This window comes from Perna viridis, chromosome 12 (assembly GCF_037379345.1).
Source record: "Perna viridis isolate PV_CMFRI_1.1 ecotype Kerala chromosome 12, ASM3737934v1, whole genome shotgun sequence".
In the NCBI taxonomy this organism is placed as follows: domain Eukaryota; kingdom Metazoa; phylum Mollusca; class Bivalvia; order Mytilida; family Mytilidae; genus Perna; species Perna viridis.
Window position 1 is genome coordinate 5,518,115 of NC_142456.1, and position 22,288 is coordinate 5,540,402.

Consider the following 22,288-nt stretch of genomic DNA (forward strand, 5'->3'; position numbering starts at 1 on the left):
AATTTTCACTATATGGAATGATAGAGAAAATTACCATCACTTAAATATCAGCTTCCAATGAATGCATTGATTTCAAATTTGATGTGTGGCTTCATACAGATAAGGCATACATTGTAAATGAATTTGGATGCTCTGCAATATCAACTTGTTGTATAAATGAGTGTATATCTAGCTGAATATTTCCTCCAACGTTATGTTTCTTTATACTCAGAAAAACATTATTCCAGTCATTCCTTAATAAAACTGAGGAATGTAATGAAATAAATTTTGTAAACACATAAACGTGTACCAGTATGTACATGTACACAGTACAAGTACAATTGTGTCTTAAAGGACAAGCTAATACAGGAGAATTGTTGGAAAATAAAGTTTTCTTTAGGGTAAATTACTTCCATAACATCCGTTTTATTTGTTTAATAAGCAAGGTTTTAAATTATGATTGTTGATCCAAATGTGTCAGAAAATATTTTTTGACACCTTTCAAATAAGGATGAATTTGTATAATTGTTCATGTAAATCCACTCATGTTTTCATATTATATGGTTACTGAGATGGCATGTTGTTTGGAAATGTCATGCACAGTTGGGAAATATTTTGAACAAGTTTGGCTCAGATTGGGAAAATAATTTTAAGTTTGAGTGTCCAAGGCTAGAAATGTTTTCTTCAAGTTATAATTTACAAACAGTTATAACATAAGGTTTACATTGAAAGTTGAACATTGAATAGACACTATGCAATAAAATGTTCACAGTGGAAATGTTTAAAAGAAAAGTCAGTACATTTCAAAGTAAATAGTTTATTTTATTCCCAATATCATGCTGAGAACATCATGCTAAATCTTATCATGACTATTTCAAAAAACATTTCTTTCAATTGAAGCATTTTAAGCTGTCTTGAAGTGTTTGACAATAAATGTGAATTAATGCATGAATTGCTAATTAATTTGATATTTCAGAATGTAGACCACCTGAGTTGGCTTGGATTAACAAAAGAAATATCCAGTGGGACGTCATTGCAGCCCTTCTGGGATAAACAACAGTCTATAAGAAAGACAGAGGAACACAATAGAATTGTTTTTGAAAAGTTCCGTAAAATGCTGTAAGTACTTGGGTTATTGTCCGTTATAAAGTGTTAATGTCTTTTGAAAAGAAGTTATGTGATTAACTAACACAAATGGTCTTTAACTTTAGGTTAGGTCTATCAACCTTGTAATGGCTCTAAATATGATTGATTACTCATAGTAAATGAATTCACATTTTGAAATGAAATTACCTAAACAAGGAAAATGTATCCCCCAAAAAAGTAATATGAATTCATAATTACCCATTGGAATTACTGTACAGGGGTTTTGCAGCATTTTGCATATTCAAGCTTAAAATAAAAAAAAGTTTGTCCCCTACCGCAATGCAGAAGGGGACATAGAAATACTGGTGTTCTTGAGCTGAAAAAATTGGCAAGTAGAAAAAGTGAATGTATTGCCTTTAGTTTGGAAAGCAGATATTGATCATGTTAAAGTTCATTTTTATATGAGGCTTGTCCTCTTGAATTCTACTATATTCATAATTTCTGGAATTATGTCATTTGTACCAGGATACATGTACCTAAAATCTTGAACAGCTCTTTGATATAAAAACTGTCATGTCTGTTGTTCCTGTCTTTTTAAATGTCAGTCTCTTTAAGAATCAGGCAGTGGGTGAAATGTGGTATGAAAAATCCCATCATTTAGATATTTTAATTTGACTATACACACCATCAGAATCAAGGAAACGGACAAGATTTCCCATATCATGCTGGACCATTGAGTTACAATTCCACTGAAATGCACTGAATTTGAACATTTCAAGGGCAGATAACTCTGTCAAAAACCTCATTTTTCTGAGATTCTATTGAAAAATTTCTGAGCAAATTGAATGATGCAGAAATCAAATAATGGTCCTTTTAAATAGAGAAAGCATCGTTGAGTGATATTTTATTGTCTGATCAGTGTGGTTTTGACACGTATGTTTCAGATTTTTCTCATTTGGCCTGATACTTACAAACACTTACATGTACACTTAAACTCCACAAATGAAGTTAGTATGCTGTTTGATTTTGAACAGTGTTTTGTCAGTTATATTATAAATATTTATATAATTTATTCAAGGTGTTTATATTGATTCCTACCTGAACTCATGATGAGTATTTATTTATATTTTTTAAAATCTAGTTGGAATAAAGCCACATGATTATATTTTTACTGTCTTCATGCAAATAGATTAAAGTGAAGCCTGTTTAAAACTTCCTGTTTGAGGTCTTTCTTGACATTGCTTGAAAGAGAATGTGTGAACTAAAATTTTCTTCTCAAAATTGGTAATAAATAAGCTGTTTGAATTGTTACATACCATACTGAAATTCACTTGCCAATTTTTGGAAGGCCTGGGCTTTCTGAGGAAATTGGCCCTATGAAATATGGTAAATACAAAGATGAAGACTCCAAATCATTACCTTGAGCATGTTGAGTAAATGTAAAAGGTAATCTTTCAGCTATTGATTATTGGAAGGAGCTTAGAGATTAGGTCAAATTTCTATGAGCATACGTGTACATTTCTTAGGACAAGAAAAACATGTTTGTTTAAGGTTACCTTACCTATTTTTTTTTATAAAATGCTGCTAAACTATCATTTTTTTATTTAGCACCATTTAAGTGAAGAAATTCTCCCATAAGTGTTTATATACACCCTTACATATTTTTATAATTCAATGTAACCTTAAACAGATATATTTTTTTCTTGGCCTTACTTGGATAACAGCAATTAGTAATTGAGGTGAATCTGAAGGCAGGTATTGTATAATATTTTCATATTTATTTTAGATTTTCATTGATTCTTTGAAAAGCAGGGTTTATCTGAATAAAATTTGTACTTTACATATATATTTCATGAGTTGAGGGAAATTTTACATCAGTTACATGCTTGAATTGAATTGATATTATGTGTAAAACAAAATGTTAATATAAAATTGAATTGCAAAGTAAGGGGTATATAGTGATAGGGGTGTCCATCTGTACTTCCTTCCTTTCTTCCATGATGGAGAGGGGTACACATCTCTTATCCTTAATATGTAGAGGGGTACCATTTCCTGAACAACATCACTAAATGGAATTTAAATGAAACTTTCTCTGCATCTCTATTACATATTTCTATTGTATACATGTATCTTCAATTTAATTTTTTTTTAGATCCAAATGAATTTGGGGGTACTAATGCAGCAAAACAGTGACTTTTGTCATTTATGAATAAAGATCCATATGTCCATCTCTTATCCATTTCCCTCCTACACCACTGAGCATAATTTAAAGAAACTTTTACAGAATCTTTATTACATATACCTACTGTGCACCTCCTTCTTAAGATTTTGATCCAATTTTGAGGTCAAAATGTGCATGTTATCAAATTGGGGGGGGGGGATATCAAGGTTCATGTATAATGACATTGCTCAAAGGTTTTCTAGTATTCAAATTTTCAAAATTTATTTGTTCTTCACTATAGTTATCTCCCCTAAAATAGAAAGTTAATATTGAAATTACTTGAATAAATTTTTATGCAATCTCAGTACAGAAATGACAGTAATTAATTGTAACACGCTGACAAGAAACCTTATATTTATAAAGCCAGTTTTGTGCAGCATTTTTTTTATTTTGCCATTCATTAGAAGCTTGGGGCTTATTCAACATCAATGTCATGTCATGCCAATTGATTCTAACGACTTCGGAGAAAAGAAGCTGTAGAAAAATAAGTTTTAGTCGTAATCGTTGTTTTGAGGTGTCTTTTAAGAAAATGGTTTGATTGTCCCCTGTCATGTAAATTGTACTGTTCTAAGAATACAATAATCACAAGGCAATTTCATCATGTTTGGAAAGGAAATGATCGTTAACTGTTGTTATGGGAATAACAGCATTAGCTTGATAAGGAGAACTACCAGCATTGCATTCATTTCTGAGTTAATTGAAGAGGTTTGAGACTGCCCATGATTTTACATTGAAAAGCCAGTGGAAGGTTTTTGGGGGATTTGATGATCTTCGTGTATGTTTAGAGGGACTTTATATTACTGTTAGTATTATACATATATAAAGGCTATGATGTAGACAATAAATAGGTTGTATACATGTATTTGTCTATTGCATGGTTGTTGAACATTAGGCAATTTTCTTACTGAATAAGGAGTGAGGGTTTCTCTTTCATACTCCCCTGCATATACAGAATATTTAATTTCATGAAGTAACTAGGGTCTAAAGGCTAGTTAATGATGATTTTTGTAGTGCTGTAGATGTAGGGTTCCCTGCTTAATTTCATATATATATTAACATTTTACATAATGTATATTCCTATTTCCATATTTCTAAAATGAGTCCAAATTTGAATTTCATCAATCCATTAATTTAGTCATTGATTCTGCCTACTATACAAATATCTTTGAAAAGAAAATGAAATGAATATGTATTGGATGTCAATTTTTGATATTTTTTCATTTCAAACTTTGGATTTATATTTAAAGTGCTCTTCTCTAGAGAAAGACTATGATTATTTAGAGTACTTTGAATACCTGTTATTTATAATACTGATTTATGAGGTATATAAAGTATGAAGATGAATTGTAGTATAGTGTATGTGTTGTTTTTATTGCAGTTGTATATTGGTAAGGTGCTGTCATTGTTGTCAATAGACATTTGGGTTTTCTTGGGATAATTTGAGTATTAGTTGGTTGGTAATTATAAAATTTTATTACAAGTTTCCAAAACACAAAAGGAGGGTCTGTATTGATTTTGGGGTTAAGGTCTTAACCATTTTAGAATTAAGGGTTCTAAAGGGGTCTAAAGCAAGCATTTCATGGAATTAAACTAAATATAACTCCAGTAAAAGTATAGGAATTTCTATGAAATTGTTCCAACATTATTCTATACCACAATGGATAGACTTTGACCGATTTTGGTGTGAAGACTAATTTTTAAGAATTAGGGGCCAAAAAGAAGTCAGAAACATGTATGCATTTTTCTGATGTCATGACAATAACTAGACTAATAGTGAATAAATCTCTTTAAAATTGTATTGCAAGGTGGCATACAACCAAAGGAAGACTTGGATAGGTTTTTTGGGGTTGAGACTTGAACCTTTTTGAAATTAAGGGCCAAAAAGTTTCCTGAAACAAGCATTTTCCTTATGTCCATATATTAACTTAAGTATATGGGAATGGATCTCATGTAAATTTTACTTCCATGTGTCATACCTTAAAAGGAAAAATGGGATTTATTTTGGAGGTTATGACTTGCATCAAAATAAGATAGGGGTCAGAAAGTGGCCAGAAGCAAGTTTTTTTTCTGATTTCTGCTTAATAACATAAAAAATAGAGAATGGATTGCTTTGAAATTGTACAAGTTGCCATATTTCCACAGGAGGTTTAGGATTGACTGCAGGATTTGACTGGAAGCATTTAGGAATAAGGGCCAAAAAGTGACCACTTTTTTTTCTGTGTCAAATGTCAAGTCGTCCTGAAATGTCCTGTGTCAGGAATGGGGACTAATCTGGATTCCTGACCTCTGACCTACACCAATTTGAATCCCTTAAGCGTATGGATACTTAGAAATACTGTAGAATTGTATTTTTAAAATATGGGCTTTTCCTCGATAATATTTCACTTATTAAACCATCAAGTGTGTTGTGTTGGACTGGAACAGAGTAGGGTTCCCTCAAATATACTTGTCCTGAAATTTATTTTCTATTAAAATATGCCTCCAAAGGGTTATGAACTGAAATCAATTATCAGTATAAATGTAAAGTGAAACCCGTCTGAAAAGAAATTCAAATAAAACAAAATTTTGTCTAACCTAAACCCTCAATGTATTGGAAAGTTGTCTGAACCAAACTTTGAATTAACTCCTCTGGTTTTATTTGTTTCATAGAATTAAAACTTTTTGCCCAGTGACCCCCACTTTTTTTTTGTAATTTAATTAAACACATCTTTAAATGTTTTTTGTGAAGTTTTTTATGAAATCCTTGTTATTTCTTCAGTGTTTTTAAAAGATAAAACCTACTAAAACAAAACCTATGGAAAATCAAGAGGAATCCTTTTCCTGCCAAAATTTCAAATGCTTATATCTAAACGAGCACACTGACCCATCTATGTTTTCTTCTTACATGCATATTGCTCTAGCATAAAAGATCAAAAAAGATTTCACAACCCTTTGAAAACCTTGATATTTTAAAATAGGCCAGCGAACATCATTAAAACAGAAAAAAAAACCCACAACATTCTATCCAAAAAGTATTGTTTTCACAGTACTGTGTATAATTATTTAAAAGCTGAAATGTCCAAGTCCTGTTAAAACATATTAGAATTGTTGACATACTACTTAACATCCCGTTAATAATAGTTATCAATACTTCTATCCTAACAGAGTGTTATTTTTGTTGTGACAGAACAGAAATATAAAACTCTGTCACGTAATGTAATTATCAAGCCATTATGTGTTGATTGATCGAATTAAATCTCATTGATCAATGGAGAAGGTATTGTTAAGAAACTATTAGTGGTTCAATCATTAACAATGGCTGGAATCCTGAAGTTTTATCAAAGATAATGGTAATATCATCTCAATAGATAATTGATTTGGGATAAAAGAAGGATCTCATGTCCTGCATGATTTGCTTGTTACTTTCTTGTGCATTTTAATTATGGATTTATTATGGAGATTAATTTTCATAGTTGCCTTGCAATTGATTTTCTATCACTTCTACTTTTTCACTTTACTTCACTTTAATGATATAAATGGTCTCTAAGAGAGGTTGATCTGTTGTCCAAGGTTACATGGTGGTTTATATATCTATTGTAACACACTACAGTAAGACTATACCTGCTGGAATACACAGGTTTGAAACCAGGAAAAGCATTAATGTAAACCTGTATTATGCAACACACTTTCCACTAAAAATCATGTCATATTTGGCACATTGATGGAATACAAAGCAGACATTTTTTTGGCAGAATCTTTGCCCCATTCCAAAAGAGAAACATGCTCCATATAATAAATGACCAAATATCCAAAATTCACAATTGTGACTTTTGAAACATCAACCTGAGATTGGTAAATGATTCATACGAAAATTTGTAATACAAACAAAATCCCCTGTCCACTTCACTTTCTTGAGTTTTTCATACTAAAGTGACACCTCATGAACTTCAATGTAATGAAACTGTTACGGTCCTTCTAGAATTTTAATTAGAAATAATTGAAAAATATTATTTATAAAATTCTTGTCCTCATGTATGTGTACAATGTTTGTAGATTATTTCCCATTCTTACAATTTTCAGCTCTTTTTTCCAACAGTAGGAAAATGTACTGGTTTGAAAACAGTAAAAGATTTAATTTCAACCTGTCGAATGCAATGTACACTTTTTACTTAAAATCCTGTCATTGCTGTATGGTAAATTAAAAGTTGTTACTTCTCTGTCAGGAACTATAAAAAGGATTTCATTTTTATTGATTGTCATGTATTGCAGGGTTTGAAACTCACTCAAATTCTAGCCAGTCCTGAGTACAATTTTTCAATATATTTACTGTATGACTTTATGAATTTTTGCTATAATTAGCCAGTCCTGCCAAAAAATAGCCTGTCTCAGGCTGGTGGGCAGGCTACTATTTCTAACTCTGGTGTATTGCCTTGGATATTAAAAGCTGCTAACCCTAATAAAAATATCCTTACTTGTTCAAACATAGCTCAGAAATGATCCCAAACCCCAATTTGTAGTTGAAGTCCTGAATATGGTGTTTCTGTTTAATATTGAAAACCAAGAAAAAATAAATATATTGATGAGGCCCCCCCAAAAAATACATGTATGTCTGTTTCCTGGTACCTTACCTACCCTATTGTTATGTGCCTACCATAAAACATTGTTTGACCACTTTTGCTCAAGGGCCATTGTAGTCTAGATTATTTAACCCAATGTAAATGTTTTTGAAAAATAAAATAATTTCCCCACTACATACCCTATTTTTTCTTGCTGGTATATAGCAGGAATTAAGACTTAATTTTTTTTTGGCCTGATAATATTAGTATTACACTGATAAACTATTTACAACTTGCATTTTTTCTTGTTATCTTCTATAGGATTGATTATTTTTACTACAAATTCAAGTTTTTTGTACCGTTATTCCAAATTTTCCAATTTGATAAATTGACAAATATTTTTCCAATTAAAAGAGGATGGTAGTTTTAAGAAAAACCTGAACAATAGCACTGTAATAGTAGATGTTATGCATTTTTTTGCAACATACAATGTACTTATTATAGTTTTTCTTCACATTTTGATGGTCTACTTGTCTTTCCAAACAACTTCTAAGAAATCACATACTCTATTTCTTTATAGTCGTAATAGGTTTATTTTAGTCTCAATTGCACTGAGGCTAGTCTTCTACTGAGTGATTCCCTTTGATAACTGTCTGAAGTATTAAATTTTATTTAATTATTGTTGCAGGCCTGTTTTCACATATATCTCCAAAACCGTTAGGTTTAACTAAATTCTTTCAATGACTGAAATGATCCTTATTAGAACTACAAAAGTCATCAGGGAAAAAAGTTGTCAGACGACTCCTGGTAAGAGTTATTGTCCTTGAAAAGGGAAAAATGAAGGGTTTTTTTGTTGTTTTTTTTACTGTTTTCAACCACTATCTTGAAAACTATGATAGATAGATAGAAACTTTCGATTGCTGAAGTGATCCTTATGATAAGTCCTACCAAAGTATTCTTGAGTCAAAATTGTTGGACAAATTCTTGTTAAATTTATTGCTTTTGAAAGGCAAAATTTTTAACAGGTATTCTTTACCCACCATGTAACTAAAGTTTGCTTGGGTTTTAATTATACTTGCACAGATGGGAAGGTGAGTGATAATTAGGCATTTGAGTCTGGTAGGTTAAAGGTTAATATCAACAGTTTTGAAAATAACATTTAACATTTTTGTTGAATTCAATCTTATGAATTTTAACTCCTGTTTACAAAGTAAGGAAAAAATAGGTATATGATTTTATGACCTTGCAAGGATTTACATTATACCTCCCTCTAAAAGGTACTACATGTATTTTATAGTAGTTATATGCTATTTGTCTCTCTGAAACTGGTGAATGGGATTTGATAGAACTTTTACTAATTCTATATCACGTTAATCCATTGTTTAGCTCTTATTTTGTTATTAATGCTAGTCTGTCTAGACTGGACATATTATGGTATACCGGTATAGGCCTGTCCATCTGTACACTTCACAGAATAGCTTGAAAATGCCAATTTTTGTGAAACTTTTGTGGATTGTTTCTTTCTATTGATATGAGCTCTTTAGATTTTAATTTACACTTTTTTCTTGTTTGTTTTATAGGAATTAATTCATACACAAATTTGGGGATACTTATGTTTTTAGACTTTAACTCAAATACCTTTAGAGCAATGTCAGTAGTACTTTGGTGAATATGTTGATGTAAGTCCACTTTCAATTTTTGTCAGTAATTTAATTTTATGATTTAGAGTTAGGAGATTTTGTTAAAAAAAAGGGGGGATTCCACATTTTTCTGACTATAATTCAGTAGTGGTTGCACCCATTTCATGAATTACAATTGGTGTTACCTCATTCTTAATTGTTATGAATTTCTTATTTTTTGGGGGGTTTGGGGAGGATTATTTTCCCATTCTCAACCCTCTGAAACCAACTTTTAAGTGGGTGGAATAAAATAAAAGATGCATGTGTACAGCACACCTGGTCTGTGTTGTGTTTGGATGTTTCTTTAGTTTGAAATTTAATATTATCAACCATTATTTGTACAAGTACATGTACATGTTCCACAAATGTCAAATGTTATAATTTTCAGTGATTATTAATCTATTAACAGACTATCCCTTGCCATTTGATATGAATTAATCTCAGTTGACAGTTGTTCTCTGGAGTACATAAATGATAATTCCACAATCCTACTTCCCTTGCTTTGGTCAGGTCTTCATTACTAATAGGCTATAATATCCTGGATGTAAATCTCCATAAATTGATTTCCTGACAATTCTTTCCTGTAATTGCATTCTAGCCCTTTAATGGAATCAATATGTACATTGTTTTGGCGTGGTTCTGACATTTTGTGATAATTGATTCTTTTAAAGTACTCTTTCTAACCAATGGTAAACAAAAACCCCAAAAAATGTCTTAAATTTAAAATTTGCAACATGTCCTTTTTGTTGTTCATATATATTAATGTTTTGTATTTGGTTGGTGGCAATATTCATGTTAATAGGCAGATAAACAACAGAGGCAGGCAATGAAAAGACTGGCATTAGTTGGTGATGTGAAAATTGGACTGTGTTTGTAAACCGATTCCCTTTTGGACTTTAAAGTTTATTAGGTTGGTTTACCCAGGTTCAAATTTGAATTCAAGTAGCAATCTTTATAAAAATCACACAGGAGATGATTCATGCATGTCAAAAACCCACTGAACTCTGTTTTCTTTCTTATTCAGAATCAGTAACAAGCCACATAATCAGTCGTGGTTTTTAATTTGATTGTTGCACTTTTGAGATAAAAATTTTATAGATTGTACATGAAATTGGCCCTTTGCAAGAGTTATCATTCTTGATTTTATTTTATTTGTTTGGTTTTAGTAGGAGATAAATGCATGATTTCCTAAAAAGTGCAGATCTGAATACAAAAATAATTATTGTTAATATGTGAAAATATATAGCATACACAGACTGAAAAGGATTGTTAGTTTGGTTGGTTTTCCTACACCATGAATCACTTTACCGTTGGCAGTGTCTGAATTTTATGTGGACTGGTAAGTAAGTTGATATGAAGGAACTCTTTGAAGAGTAATCAAGGGAACCAAGATTATAGCAGTAATCAAAAGAATGTAATCCAGGGACAAAGACCTGACATGGAAAACAAACATACACAACACAGAACATAAAGTAACTAAAATCCTAAAGCCTCTGGTTGGACAGGTTTTCAAATTATTCATGGTTTTGTTTAGACAATTTTCACTGTACATGTACATGTATGTATCAAGTTGGCAAATCTATTTTAGGATGATACAGACTGAATTTAAGGCACCTTGGATGGGAGTGTTTTTGAACCCTAAATAACAAACAACTTAATTTTGTTGGAAGTGAAAACATGGTGTTATACATGTAGTTTACAGCTGTATCCAATAAAACTTGTCTAATTATCATACATTACTTGAATCATATGACAAGACCCTTTATAACCACCACCACCCCCCTTTATTTTGACAGATTTACTATTTACATTATCCTGACTTAACAGTAGCTTAGTGGAACTTTCTCTTTTTGTTTGATACCTTTTTTTCTAAAATTTTGCAATATATGCCAGTATAACTGGGATTGTTTACTGTTTCCCTGGGTTTGTTTTCAAAGATGGAATTAGCTGGCAAACCAAATCATATCTGTTTAAATGTGTCTGAGGAGTTAATAATTGTCTACTATATTTAAGTTGCTAATATTGTTAGCAACTTTTTGCTCTCTGTATTTCAGTACTTTATATTCGCATATGATTTGCATAATTATATGTTTATACTCTGCCTTATGCTGCAGATCTGTGTCCTGTTTACCACCATAGCGTTATATTTCTAGCTTCATACGAGATAAAAATGTACATGTACCTCTTAAATATCATACATGTGTGTTCTACGTGTGTTTCTTGCTTGTACGAGAACAGGAAGTGTACATAAAATGATTGGTTAGCAATGAACATTACCTAGTTTCTGATTCAGACACAAGGGCTTGTTACAAGACTATATAGGACATATACTTTATCAGGGCCTCGATGTCCATGAATATTCATTGCCAGTTGTTCAGTCTGGTTCCTGATCTGATTTCCTGGTCAATATCATAGGCGACCCAGATCGCTACAATGTACCTCTTTTAAAAATATCAGACACGTGTTTATGTGGTTTTTTTTTGCTTGTATGAGAACGGGAAGTTTACATTAAAAGATGAAATGATCTGTTAGATAGCATTGATATAATATTGCCCAGTTTACAATTCAAACTAGGGTTTGTTACTATTGTCTTCATAGGTCATTTACACATTATCAGGATCCCAATAAATGTAAAAAATAATTGCCAGTTGTTTTTCCGGTTCCAGGTAACTAGTTGTTTTCATTGAAAACATTTGGGTCATCAGGGTTACAAAAGAGTATGCAATCATATCAACGGAACCAAGATTCTAGCGGAAGTCACCCATTTTCAGGGCGTGTCATATTTGTGCCACTTGGGATTTGAAAGTAAGCCAAAATCAGTGACAGAGAATATTTGACAATTAGCAACTTTGAAGACTTCAGTCTTTGATTTTACTGTAAATTATACTCTAAGGGTTTTGAATCTCACCATTTTACATTTGCCAAAAATAACAAAAATTAGGGATTTGTTTAACAAGAATAGGTATGGTGAATATGATAAGGAGACAACAGCACCAATGGGATGAAAATGTCAGCCTAAGTTCACCCATTGGTTTTCAGTGAACGAAGAGGAAATCCTCACACCACAGGGCAGGATGCGGCTGGCTATATATCATATAACATCACTATATATACACAGGCACAGCAAAATAGTTGCCCCTATATACTCAAGTAAAATAAAGTAAAGGCGAAAACCAAACAAGACATACATAGGCAGAAATTCCTGACCTAGGACAGACGTGAAAAATGTGGCAAGGTAAAGTTCTGTGACTGACATGATCACAACCCTCCCCCTTTAAAGTCTGGCCACTGTGGAAAAAAATATAATACAATTTAACATACCTGAAGTTCAAAAAGGTCTGAGACCCTTGCGACAACAGAGATAAAGAAACTGAATATAAATTACACAAATGTACAAACTAAGGACTACTAGTTGTTAACTGACATGCCATCTACAGACCAGTTTATACTTACAAAAAGTTATGTTCCCATTATGTGTAAAATCTATCCCAATTCTTCCCAAGTGCGATTGAGAACCGCCGTTATGTTCCCATTATATGTAAAATCTATCCCAATTCTTCCCAAGTGGGATTGAGAACTACCGTTACCGTACATCATAAGTCATACAATAACGACACAACCCATTTTATGCCACAAACTTTTTTAAAATATAGTGTTTTAATTTCTATATAAAGACCCTACAATAAATCAATCTTAACACCAGAAAATGCTATCCTTAACAATATGACAACAATATCATAACTATGTCGCCCATGCGGATCGGGTGTCAAAAGAATATGCCAGCAGCAGGGCTTAGCTTGTTGTAAAATATGACAAAATAGTACTAATGATTGAAAGGAATATAACCATCAAATAGAATGTGTTTAAAGATTAGTCTTTCATCAGACTAATGACACACTCTCATTGACAAATGTTAAAATAAATGGCAGTAGTGCTCTGTAGCAGGTTAATTTCCTGAGGTGGTTATTTTGGCACAATTTAGCAATTGGTCTTATAAATGCTAAAATAAAATCTGCAAAATATTTACATGGTGCATAAGTACCTAGTGCACCGTTAAGTATCTGCCAAAATTAGAAATGCTAAAATAATTCTCATACCTGTTTGCCTGAAAATCGCCAAATTTTACACCTGCTTAGATACAACTTGTCTTACAGTATTAAAATTATTCAATGCAGCAACACCAAACCATTTAAGCAAGTAGAACTCACAGTAGTATTATTTTTATACTTTGGTTTTGTTCATGATAGCTCTTCTTGAAATATTAACCTATAAGGCTTGCAGATTTAGTTTGATCATCTAGATTTCCATGGTGCATTTGTTTTGCTCAGAAAATAAATTCGCATCTAAGATCTAATTCCACATGCATAGACAGAATTATGGAGTGATGCATTTTTTCATGTGATCTATAGAAGTTATATCTGTTTTTGATTATATAAGATCACAGCCACTTAAAGCCTGTAGGCAATGCAAACTTCATTTACATTTAAATGTAAAATTTCATATTGGATGGAAATGACGATTTTCTTAACTTGATGCAAAGTTTTAATTTAGGATTTAATTTCAATTTCATTGGAAATGGAATTTCCTGGGAATTTTTTTTTCCTTATATCTTAAGGCTGTTTTGCATGAAGATGATTTTAAATACCATTCCATATAAAATTCAAACACTGTCGACGGTAGAGATGAATCATGGTGCAGAAAAATCTACATTACAAACATCATAGTACGCCATATTTGACTTTTCTGCACAGAAGGAGAGAAAAATGCTCCATCTCTTTGAAATTAACCAAATTAAGAAGGTTCACTTTTGAAAAGTACTAATTTTATACATGTACATAGCCTAATATTTATTTCAAAAGTGCAAGAGCAAAATGCAAAACTAAGATTGGACATGTGGTTAGTAACTGTTTCTGAATAAGAAATAAAAGTGAATTTTTAGGGTTTTTGACATGCAAGATATTTATAAAGACTACCACTTAAAGCTAGTTCATCTTCAGTTTTCTTTGTGAAGCAAGTTAGCAGGGTCACAAACCAATCCTTAATTACAGTATATTTCAACATACGACAATGTTTTGGTATCCACAAATAGCAGAACTACATTATCCCAGTCTGAAACAATACCCTCAGGCCTCCTTGATACTTCTCAGAAATGCAATCTTCAGTATCTTAGCATTCTTATAAAGCTCTATAATATATATTCCATTTGGTCAATAAGTACATTTAAGTGCTAAAAGATAGATAATTAGCAATCTATTTCCGCATGAAATAGATTATAACTGTTGGAAGTAATGTTTTTAAAAAATGGCATATACAGTTAGGAAGTGAGTAAATCTTTAACGTAGTTACTTGGTGTATGATATAGGAGGTGAGTGAATCTTTAATGCAGGTGCTTAGTGTGTGGTATAGAAGGTGAGTGAATCTTTAACGCAGGTGCTTAGTGTGTTATATAGGAGGTGAGTGAATCTTTAATGCAGATGCTTAGTGTGTGGTATAGGAGGTGAGTGAATCTTTAACACAGATGCTTAGTGTGTGGTATAGGAGGTGAGTGAATCTTTAACGCAGGTGCTTAGTGTGTTATATAGGAGGTGAGTGAATCTTTAATGCAGATGCTTAGTGTGTGATATTGGAAGTGAGTGAATCTTTAACGCAGGTGCTTAGTGTGTGGTATAGGAGGTGAGTGAATCTTTAACGCAGGTGCTTAGTGTGTGGTATAGGAGGTGAGTGAATCTTTAACGCAGGTGCTCAGTGTGTGATATAGGATGTCAGGGGCATAGCTAGGCCTGTTTTATTTGTACGCAAAATTACGGCGAGGGGTCTTGGGGGGGAGGGGGGTCGCTCAAGGCCCCAGTGAGTCATTGCATAAAACCTTTATTTCATCTTTAAAATTTGTGTTTTTATTTTTGTTACTTTTTCCGAAAGTACGCAACTGCGTATTTGCGTATAGGCAGCTACGCCCCTGGATGTTGCACACTTTCCCATTGGTCGAGACATCAGTAATATAACAATATTGTGGTATGTTATCAACAAGGTCAAATGTTACTGATACCAAATAGCTATGATGTATGTTCATAAAGTTTGGTGTACCTTCTGCTGAAAATATGATCATAAATATGAGGATTCTCACATGACAGAAAATTGACAACTATATATAAGCACATTTCAAAATTTGCAGTGCACATTTCTGGTGAAATAGTTCTTCTTATTTTTTTATGACATGCATGAATCACTTCCAGTCTGTATAATATCTTTAAAATGACTGCTACTTAAAAATGTACAGTTAAATTATCAAGGGATAACTTCATGTTGGATTATACATATTAGTTGAATATAAACTTTTCAGATTTTAATGAAACTTATCTGAAATACAAGTCAAATTTGAGATTACCAAATTGAAAACCAGACATTTTGTCTTTGAAAGGTCAAAAGTTAAAAAAGTAGTGGAAATGTTCTACATGTTTTCTTGGATTCTATATATACCCGCATTATGTTTTTATGGTAGGGGTCAAATGAAACATTCTCTTGCTGACTTATATTACCTGCAAACAAATTTCATGATGGGGAAGTCGAAGTCAAAATTAGCTACCTAATTTTGGATAAAAAATTCTTGTGCCAATAGATACATGCCAGTCTAATAGAGATCAGAAATTATAGCACTTTAAGGAATAATATGAGGTCAATTCAACCAGTCCATTCCTGTAAGGTGGCATACTTCTAAGAAGCAATCATGATAAAAATCAGGCAGAAGATGATTCATGGATATCAAAAATCCACCTGATTGAAGTCATTTTCATTTCTAATTCAGAAATACAATACTGTTACACTACAGAGCACATAACTAGTTTTAGTTGGCATTTGGTTGTGTTAAGATAAATACAACATTTGTAGATACAAAATGTAGATTGTATATGAAATCGGCACTTTGCAAGAGTTATTGTTATTGATTGTGTCGATTTGAGTGGGAGATGAAATTTTTTTTTCTTCAAAATTACAGATCTGAATACAGAAAAGATTATAATTACATAAAAATATTGCTATGTGTATTAAAAAAAAACATTATTTGTTCTGTGGGTTTCATCTGCACCTTGAATCATCTCTACCATTGACAGTGTCAGATTTTTATATGGAGTGGTACTTAAGTTACCATGATAATAGATCATTAGCCTTACAAAACATTACTGAATGAAGGTGATTGAATGAGATTTGTTACCAATTTCTTGTTGGAAAACTTGTTTATTCTCTGAAGAGATCTAATGGATGCCATTTTCTAAATTGATAAAAGCTATCACAATCTGAAGCATAATGTGACATAAAAAGGGGCTTCATTGAAATATCAAAACATCAATAGTGAACTAATATATAAAATTGGAGCCCTATTAAACCTTTTCTCTGGGTAATAAAGTATGTCCAGACAATATCTTGTCCTATAGATTGTTATAGAAGTGCATTAGAAAAGTAAGATATATTATGCCCACGCTCAACAAGGGTATATTTGGAATTACTTTGTCTGTCAGTCTGTTTATCTGTCAATTCAATTTATTTTCTTTGCAATTATCTCTGCACTCAGTTGATGGATCTGTTTTGTTATTTTATCTAGATAGAGCATATGTTGAAGTGATTTTTGTCTGATATTAACTTTCCATTTCCTTGAAATTTGCCATTTTCACTATATGGAATGAAAGTGAAAATTTTGGCTTTCACTTAATGGATTGATTTCTTACTTTGGGGTAGATGGGGGATTTGGTTGGGTCCAATATTAACTACCTGTACATGAATACAAAGCATGTTATTTTCTTTATATTGGCCAGAATTCAGCCTGTCTTTGATGCAAGACAGTGAAACTGACAGCTTCGGGAGGTTTTCTTGAATATTTACCATAACAATTGATAAGTTTAAAATTACTTCTGAGAATGAACCAATTTCAGCTATTTTCAGGGTGGGAAATTAGGTTTAAAACACTGATTCTAAAAACATGAACATTTTATGCCTGCAATTTTAAATTGACAGAATCTGAATAAATGAACAACCATGAAAATATATGCATCATTGTAGTTATATATATTTTTGTAATTGAAATTCAAGCAAAGTGGAGACCACATTAATGAAACCTGTGTAACCCAAACCTTATAAATAAACCCAAAACCTGTAATGACCAGACATTGCCCGAATTCATTTCATATGAGTTTTCAATGCATTTGGAACCTAATTAGACTTAACTCCTTATTAAACCCTCTGAAACAGACTTTGCTAAGTATCTTGATTTGTTGACATTTGTATCAGTTAGATGCAACTTGAAATTATTTACTAATTATGTCCATGATACATGTACCAAAAACTAGTGAAGTCTATCTAGTCTAAAAAATTATTTTTTTTTTTAGTCAAGTGGAAGTCACAGACGAAGTGCGGGAGTATTTACGGAAACCTACTTTTGACAATTGGCAGTGGGATGATCCAGAAATGTTGATATTACTACGCCAAATGTATATAGATTTAAAATTGGTGTCTAAACTTAATATTGAGGTAATATTTTTTATTTTGATAAAATTTGCAAATACTTTGTTATGCTTAGGGTCATATTGCAATACACGATTGGTCAACCCAAAAAATTTTTTGAACCGAAGCATAGATGTCCATTGATATTTTTTGCGGTGTGGTAGAGAAGAGAAAACATGCACATCTTCTTAAATTATGACGTCAAATTCTTAATTTGAAAGTGAGGTGGTCCATATAATTTATTGCTGGTCCATATGATGTCAGTGTTCTAGAATTTTTCAGAAATTGAGGTTTCCTTGCAGAAAAATCCATATAAAATCAACTTTCTCACAGTCAATGACTGCTTTCCTAACAAAACAAATCCTTACAGCATATGAAGTTTTCAACTTGCCACAGGAAAGTGTAACTAAGTACCTAACTTTCCCTGACCCAAATTTCCAAATTGACATGCCCCGGGTAACGGGAAATAGGAATCCTAGAAAACTGAATGTACAAAGTGTATATGGGTAAATATATCAAACAAATAAAAATCTGAACAGTATAATGTGTTATATTGTATCAGTCTAGAATTCCAATTACCTGTCATCTTGGCACAAGGAAAAAATATATCTAGGGAAAGTAAAAACATAGCAATGATTGTCTTGGGAAGTGATTTTATCAATTTTACAAGCTATTTCTTCAATTGGAAATTCTAAAGCATTTGTTTTAGTGGTATATTATTTCAAATTCTAGACCTATAATTGCCTCGTATGCAATGTCATCATCATTATAAATGGTTGGTTTAGTAATGAATCTATTTTAATAGTACATTTCTTTTTGCCTTACCATTTCTTCTTTGAGTCACTGCAATTTTAGGCAATTCACATAAAGTTAGGCAAAAATTCAACATTCTTGCCTAGTATTGTTAGTGTGATATTGTGTTGATTTTCAATACATCTAAATATTCCATATGATGATGTTATTAATTCTGTTTGTGCCCATTGTCATTTTGGTGCCATGTTTGCCCGCTCTCATATTTATTAAATTATTGCCCATTGTCATTTTAAAGTGTTGTTTATGATTCAATGAAGGGTAATAACATAATTTTTGAACTGATAAACTCTAGGCAATAGTCATTAGGAATAAATGGTAATATCACGAGAAAAAACAGAAAGTTGGAAACCACCACAATGGTTCTGACAGTACAGGAATTTCTGATGGAAATGGTGGATTTAACGTGGTTTTATTGTGTGTTAAGCCTTCCGTTTCCATTACAGATAATTGCTTTCATTATATAACAATACAAATGGGCAGCTTACATTTGCCACCATTAGAATTGGTTAAATCAATGTTCACCCTTAATAAAAGTCAAATGCAGGTGACCTTTTCTTAAGGTTTTTCTTTGCCTCAAACTGCCATTCAAGTAAATAATTTATTATCAAGACTACAAGACTTTTTTTCAGATGAGTAAAACTAGCTAAAATTAAACCTTACTTATAAGATAGCAGATATATATTTGAATTAATGTAAATGATTTGTTATCAAAATATAACAATTTTTCTTGATCCATTATGAAACCTTACTCTCATAAGATCTGTTTTTAAATATGATTAAATTTGATTGATCTTAGTGAACAAAATGTTTTTGTTACTTAGTGAAACAGTTTAAAGTTTTTATCCATTTTGTTGAAGTCTCCAAATAATTGTTTCTATGTTGTGAATTGTAAATCTCATAAAATCTTACATCAGAAGTCAATATCTTTTAAAACAATTTGTAATCACCATGAAATTCCTGTAAATACAAGGTGTCAGTCTGCCTAAAGATCATGCATAAGGAAGGGAAATGTGGAAACATTCATAGACATTCAGGTTTGACAGTGTTAGTTTTATTACCCATTTTTGAAAATGTTTTTCTTTGAAAATATTTAAGTAGGCAACTGGTTATAATCTGCTGTTCTTATATTATGTGTTTTCAAAGCTCTTTTCACAGCCATGGTAAAAAAGGTGGTAAACACATGACCAACATTTCATGCAACACATAGGCTGTGCCTGTTCAAAAATATAAAGAAACTAGACCTATAGAAATCAAAACTATTCAAGGAAGCTCCATTGGCATTTTATCATTGTTTTACCATGGCTGGCCATCTATGTTATTTAAGGAAAATAAAATGGATTTTCTAAGGTTTATTTCTTGATATTAACGTTTCCACTGTACTTGTTAATGTTCAATTATTTCCAATAAAAATGGGATATACTGATATAGGACATTGAAACAAGGACTATTTACATTTTGTTACTATTTTATATTTTATCATTTTTAGATACATATGTACATTAATGTTCGACAGTTAGACATAAGTACTAGTGTGTGGAAAATGACGCAATGAACTAGTTATTATAGCAGTATCATCTTTAAGTTTCATTTATAAGTAAAAAGCTAATATTTGAAGAGATGTTTATTTACCTTTATCAATTTTTTTTTATTTTCTACGAATTTTGACAGGTTATTATTTTTTTGAAATATAAATGTCTCCAGTAAACCTATGTTAAAAATAACAAAAATCAGGATTTTTTTGGTCATTTTCGTGAAATATTGTAAAATCTATAGATTGTTATAAAATAGTTGGTGAAAAAATCAGGAGAGACATTTTTGTTCTAATGAATCATTCCTTACCTTTTGTTTAGATTGACTGATAATTTAAAATTCCTCAGATTTGAAAAAGTAAATATTGTGTCAGAGGATCAGTAATACATGGATAAACTTATCGAAATCTAGGTCTTCTTGGTAGATAATATTTCATAACTTTCATAACACTTAAAAGTATAACTTTTATATAAACAGAGATTTTACTGGAACTGAACTCAGGGCTGGAGCGAAGGTTACTTGCCTTATGATTCATGTGGCTGGAGTGAAGGTGGGCAAAAATGTTTTGGGATGTTTAAGATGAATAAAACTTATAAATTGTTCATGGTCTATAGTATACATATACTAGTCCATTGGAACACACTGTCAGAAAAAAAGTTTAGATTAATTGGAAGTTGTCCACTGTTAAAGAATAAGAGGCCAAAATCATACTTTGTACATGTACATATATTTCTTGGTCAATTCCAAAGTCTGACAGGTTTAAGTATTAATCTGGCTCCAAAATTTATGATTATGTGATAAATCTAAACACTTTTAGCAGCTGTTTTTCTTCTAAGCGCAATTCATCCTGAACCGCTCAAGGGATTTTGTTGAAATTTTATAGAAAGGTTTGGTATGATATGTACATTTGTAGATGTGCATCCTTTGAAGGTGTAAGTTTTCTAAGGAACTGTCAGCCAGCATTTTACTGATAGTTTTTCTTTAAATCAGTATATTATCTGGTTAATTCCTCTTTTGGGAATTTGTCAACCATGATTTATTAACTTATCAAACTCTATTTAGAAAAATATTTGAAATGATGTAAAATATTGCAGTTTTATTAAGACAGATTGTGACATTAAATAAATAGGTCATCTATTCACTTGTTCTTACAATAATATATAGTAGTCTACATTGTTATTTTTTTCTCAAAGAAGTTTTGGTAAGATGGATGTTCATGTTAATGAATATATTTTATGAAAGTATTTATTTTTTAAAGTGTCTGCAGATTCTTGAATTTTTATATTCTACCACAGGAAGTGATGAGGTATGATATGATAACCTCTGAAAGTTGTATGTCTTTCTGTCCTTCTGTCCATCCCCTCACAGTTTTGGATGATAAAATTAGAAAATTTGTTTCATTGTTGGTTATCGTAAAATGAGGATTAAGTTTGAATATCAGTTTGATTGAATTATTTACACAAAGGTTAATGCCTTTAATTAAGTTGGTTATACCCCAAAAATGTTTTGCAGTGTGGTGAGGTATCATTTTGAAATAATGTCCTTTTAGATGCTATATTTGTTTTATTTAATTGTGTCATGATTGGAAATTTCATTTTCATGGTATGACTGATCATTGAAAACTACAAAAATCTGTACCTCACAAATGCAAGATTTCCTTCTTTCACAGTACTTTAGATAGTCAGAGAAAATTTTGTCATCCTTTTGCAGTTTGCATATACATTTATGATACCCAATACAATAGAATTAAGAAATACTGACAATGTGTGCAGAAAATTCTATATGGTTTGGTCGAATCATTTTTAAACACATGTCTTAAGACAGGAAATGTTACGTTTAACCACTGGATGGGTGGGTTGTCTACTGGATTCACTTTGTCTGTCTGTCTGTAATTTCGTCTGTGTGAATTTGGTTGCAGTTACCAAAACTCCCATTGGATGGGTTGATTCATGTTT

The 22,288-nt window shown here is 31.6% G+C and overlaps 1 protein-coding gene across 3 annotated transcripts in view; it reads left to right on the forward strand.

Annotated features, from left to right (window-relative positions):
- LOC148600964 (high affinity cGMP-specific 3',5'-cyclic phosphodiesterase 9A-like) overlaps positions 1 to 22,288 on the forward strand; it is a 68,388-nt gene that overhangs the window by 18,001 nt on the left and 28,099 nt on the right. For all 3 annotated transcript variants that reach the window (XM_088556636.1, XM_088556635.1, XM_088556637.1), the window contains exons 5-6: positions 956 to 1,098; positions 17,876 to 18,017. In XM_088556636.1, the coding sequence (XP_088412762.1) occupies positions 956 to 1,098; positions 17,876 to 18,017 (285 nt within the window). The remainder of the gene's footprint in view (positions 1 to 955; positions 1,099 to 17,875; positions 18,018 to 22,288) is intronic.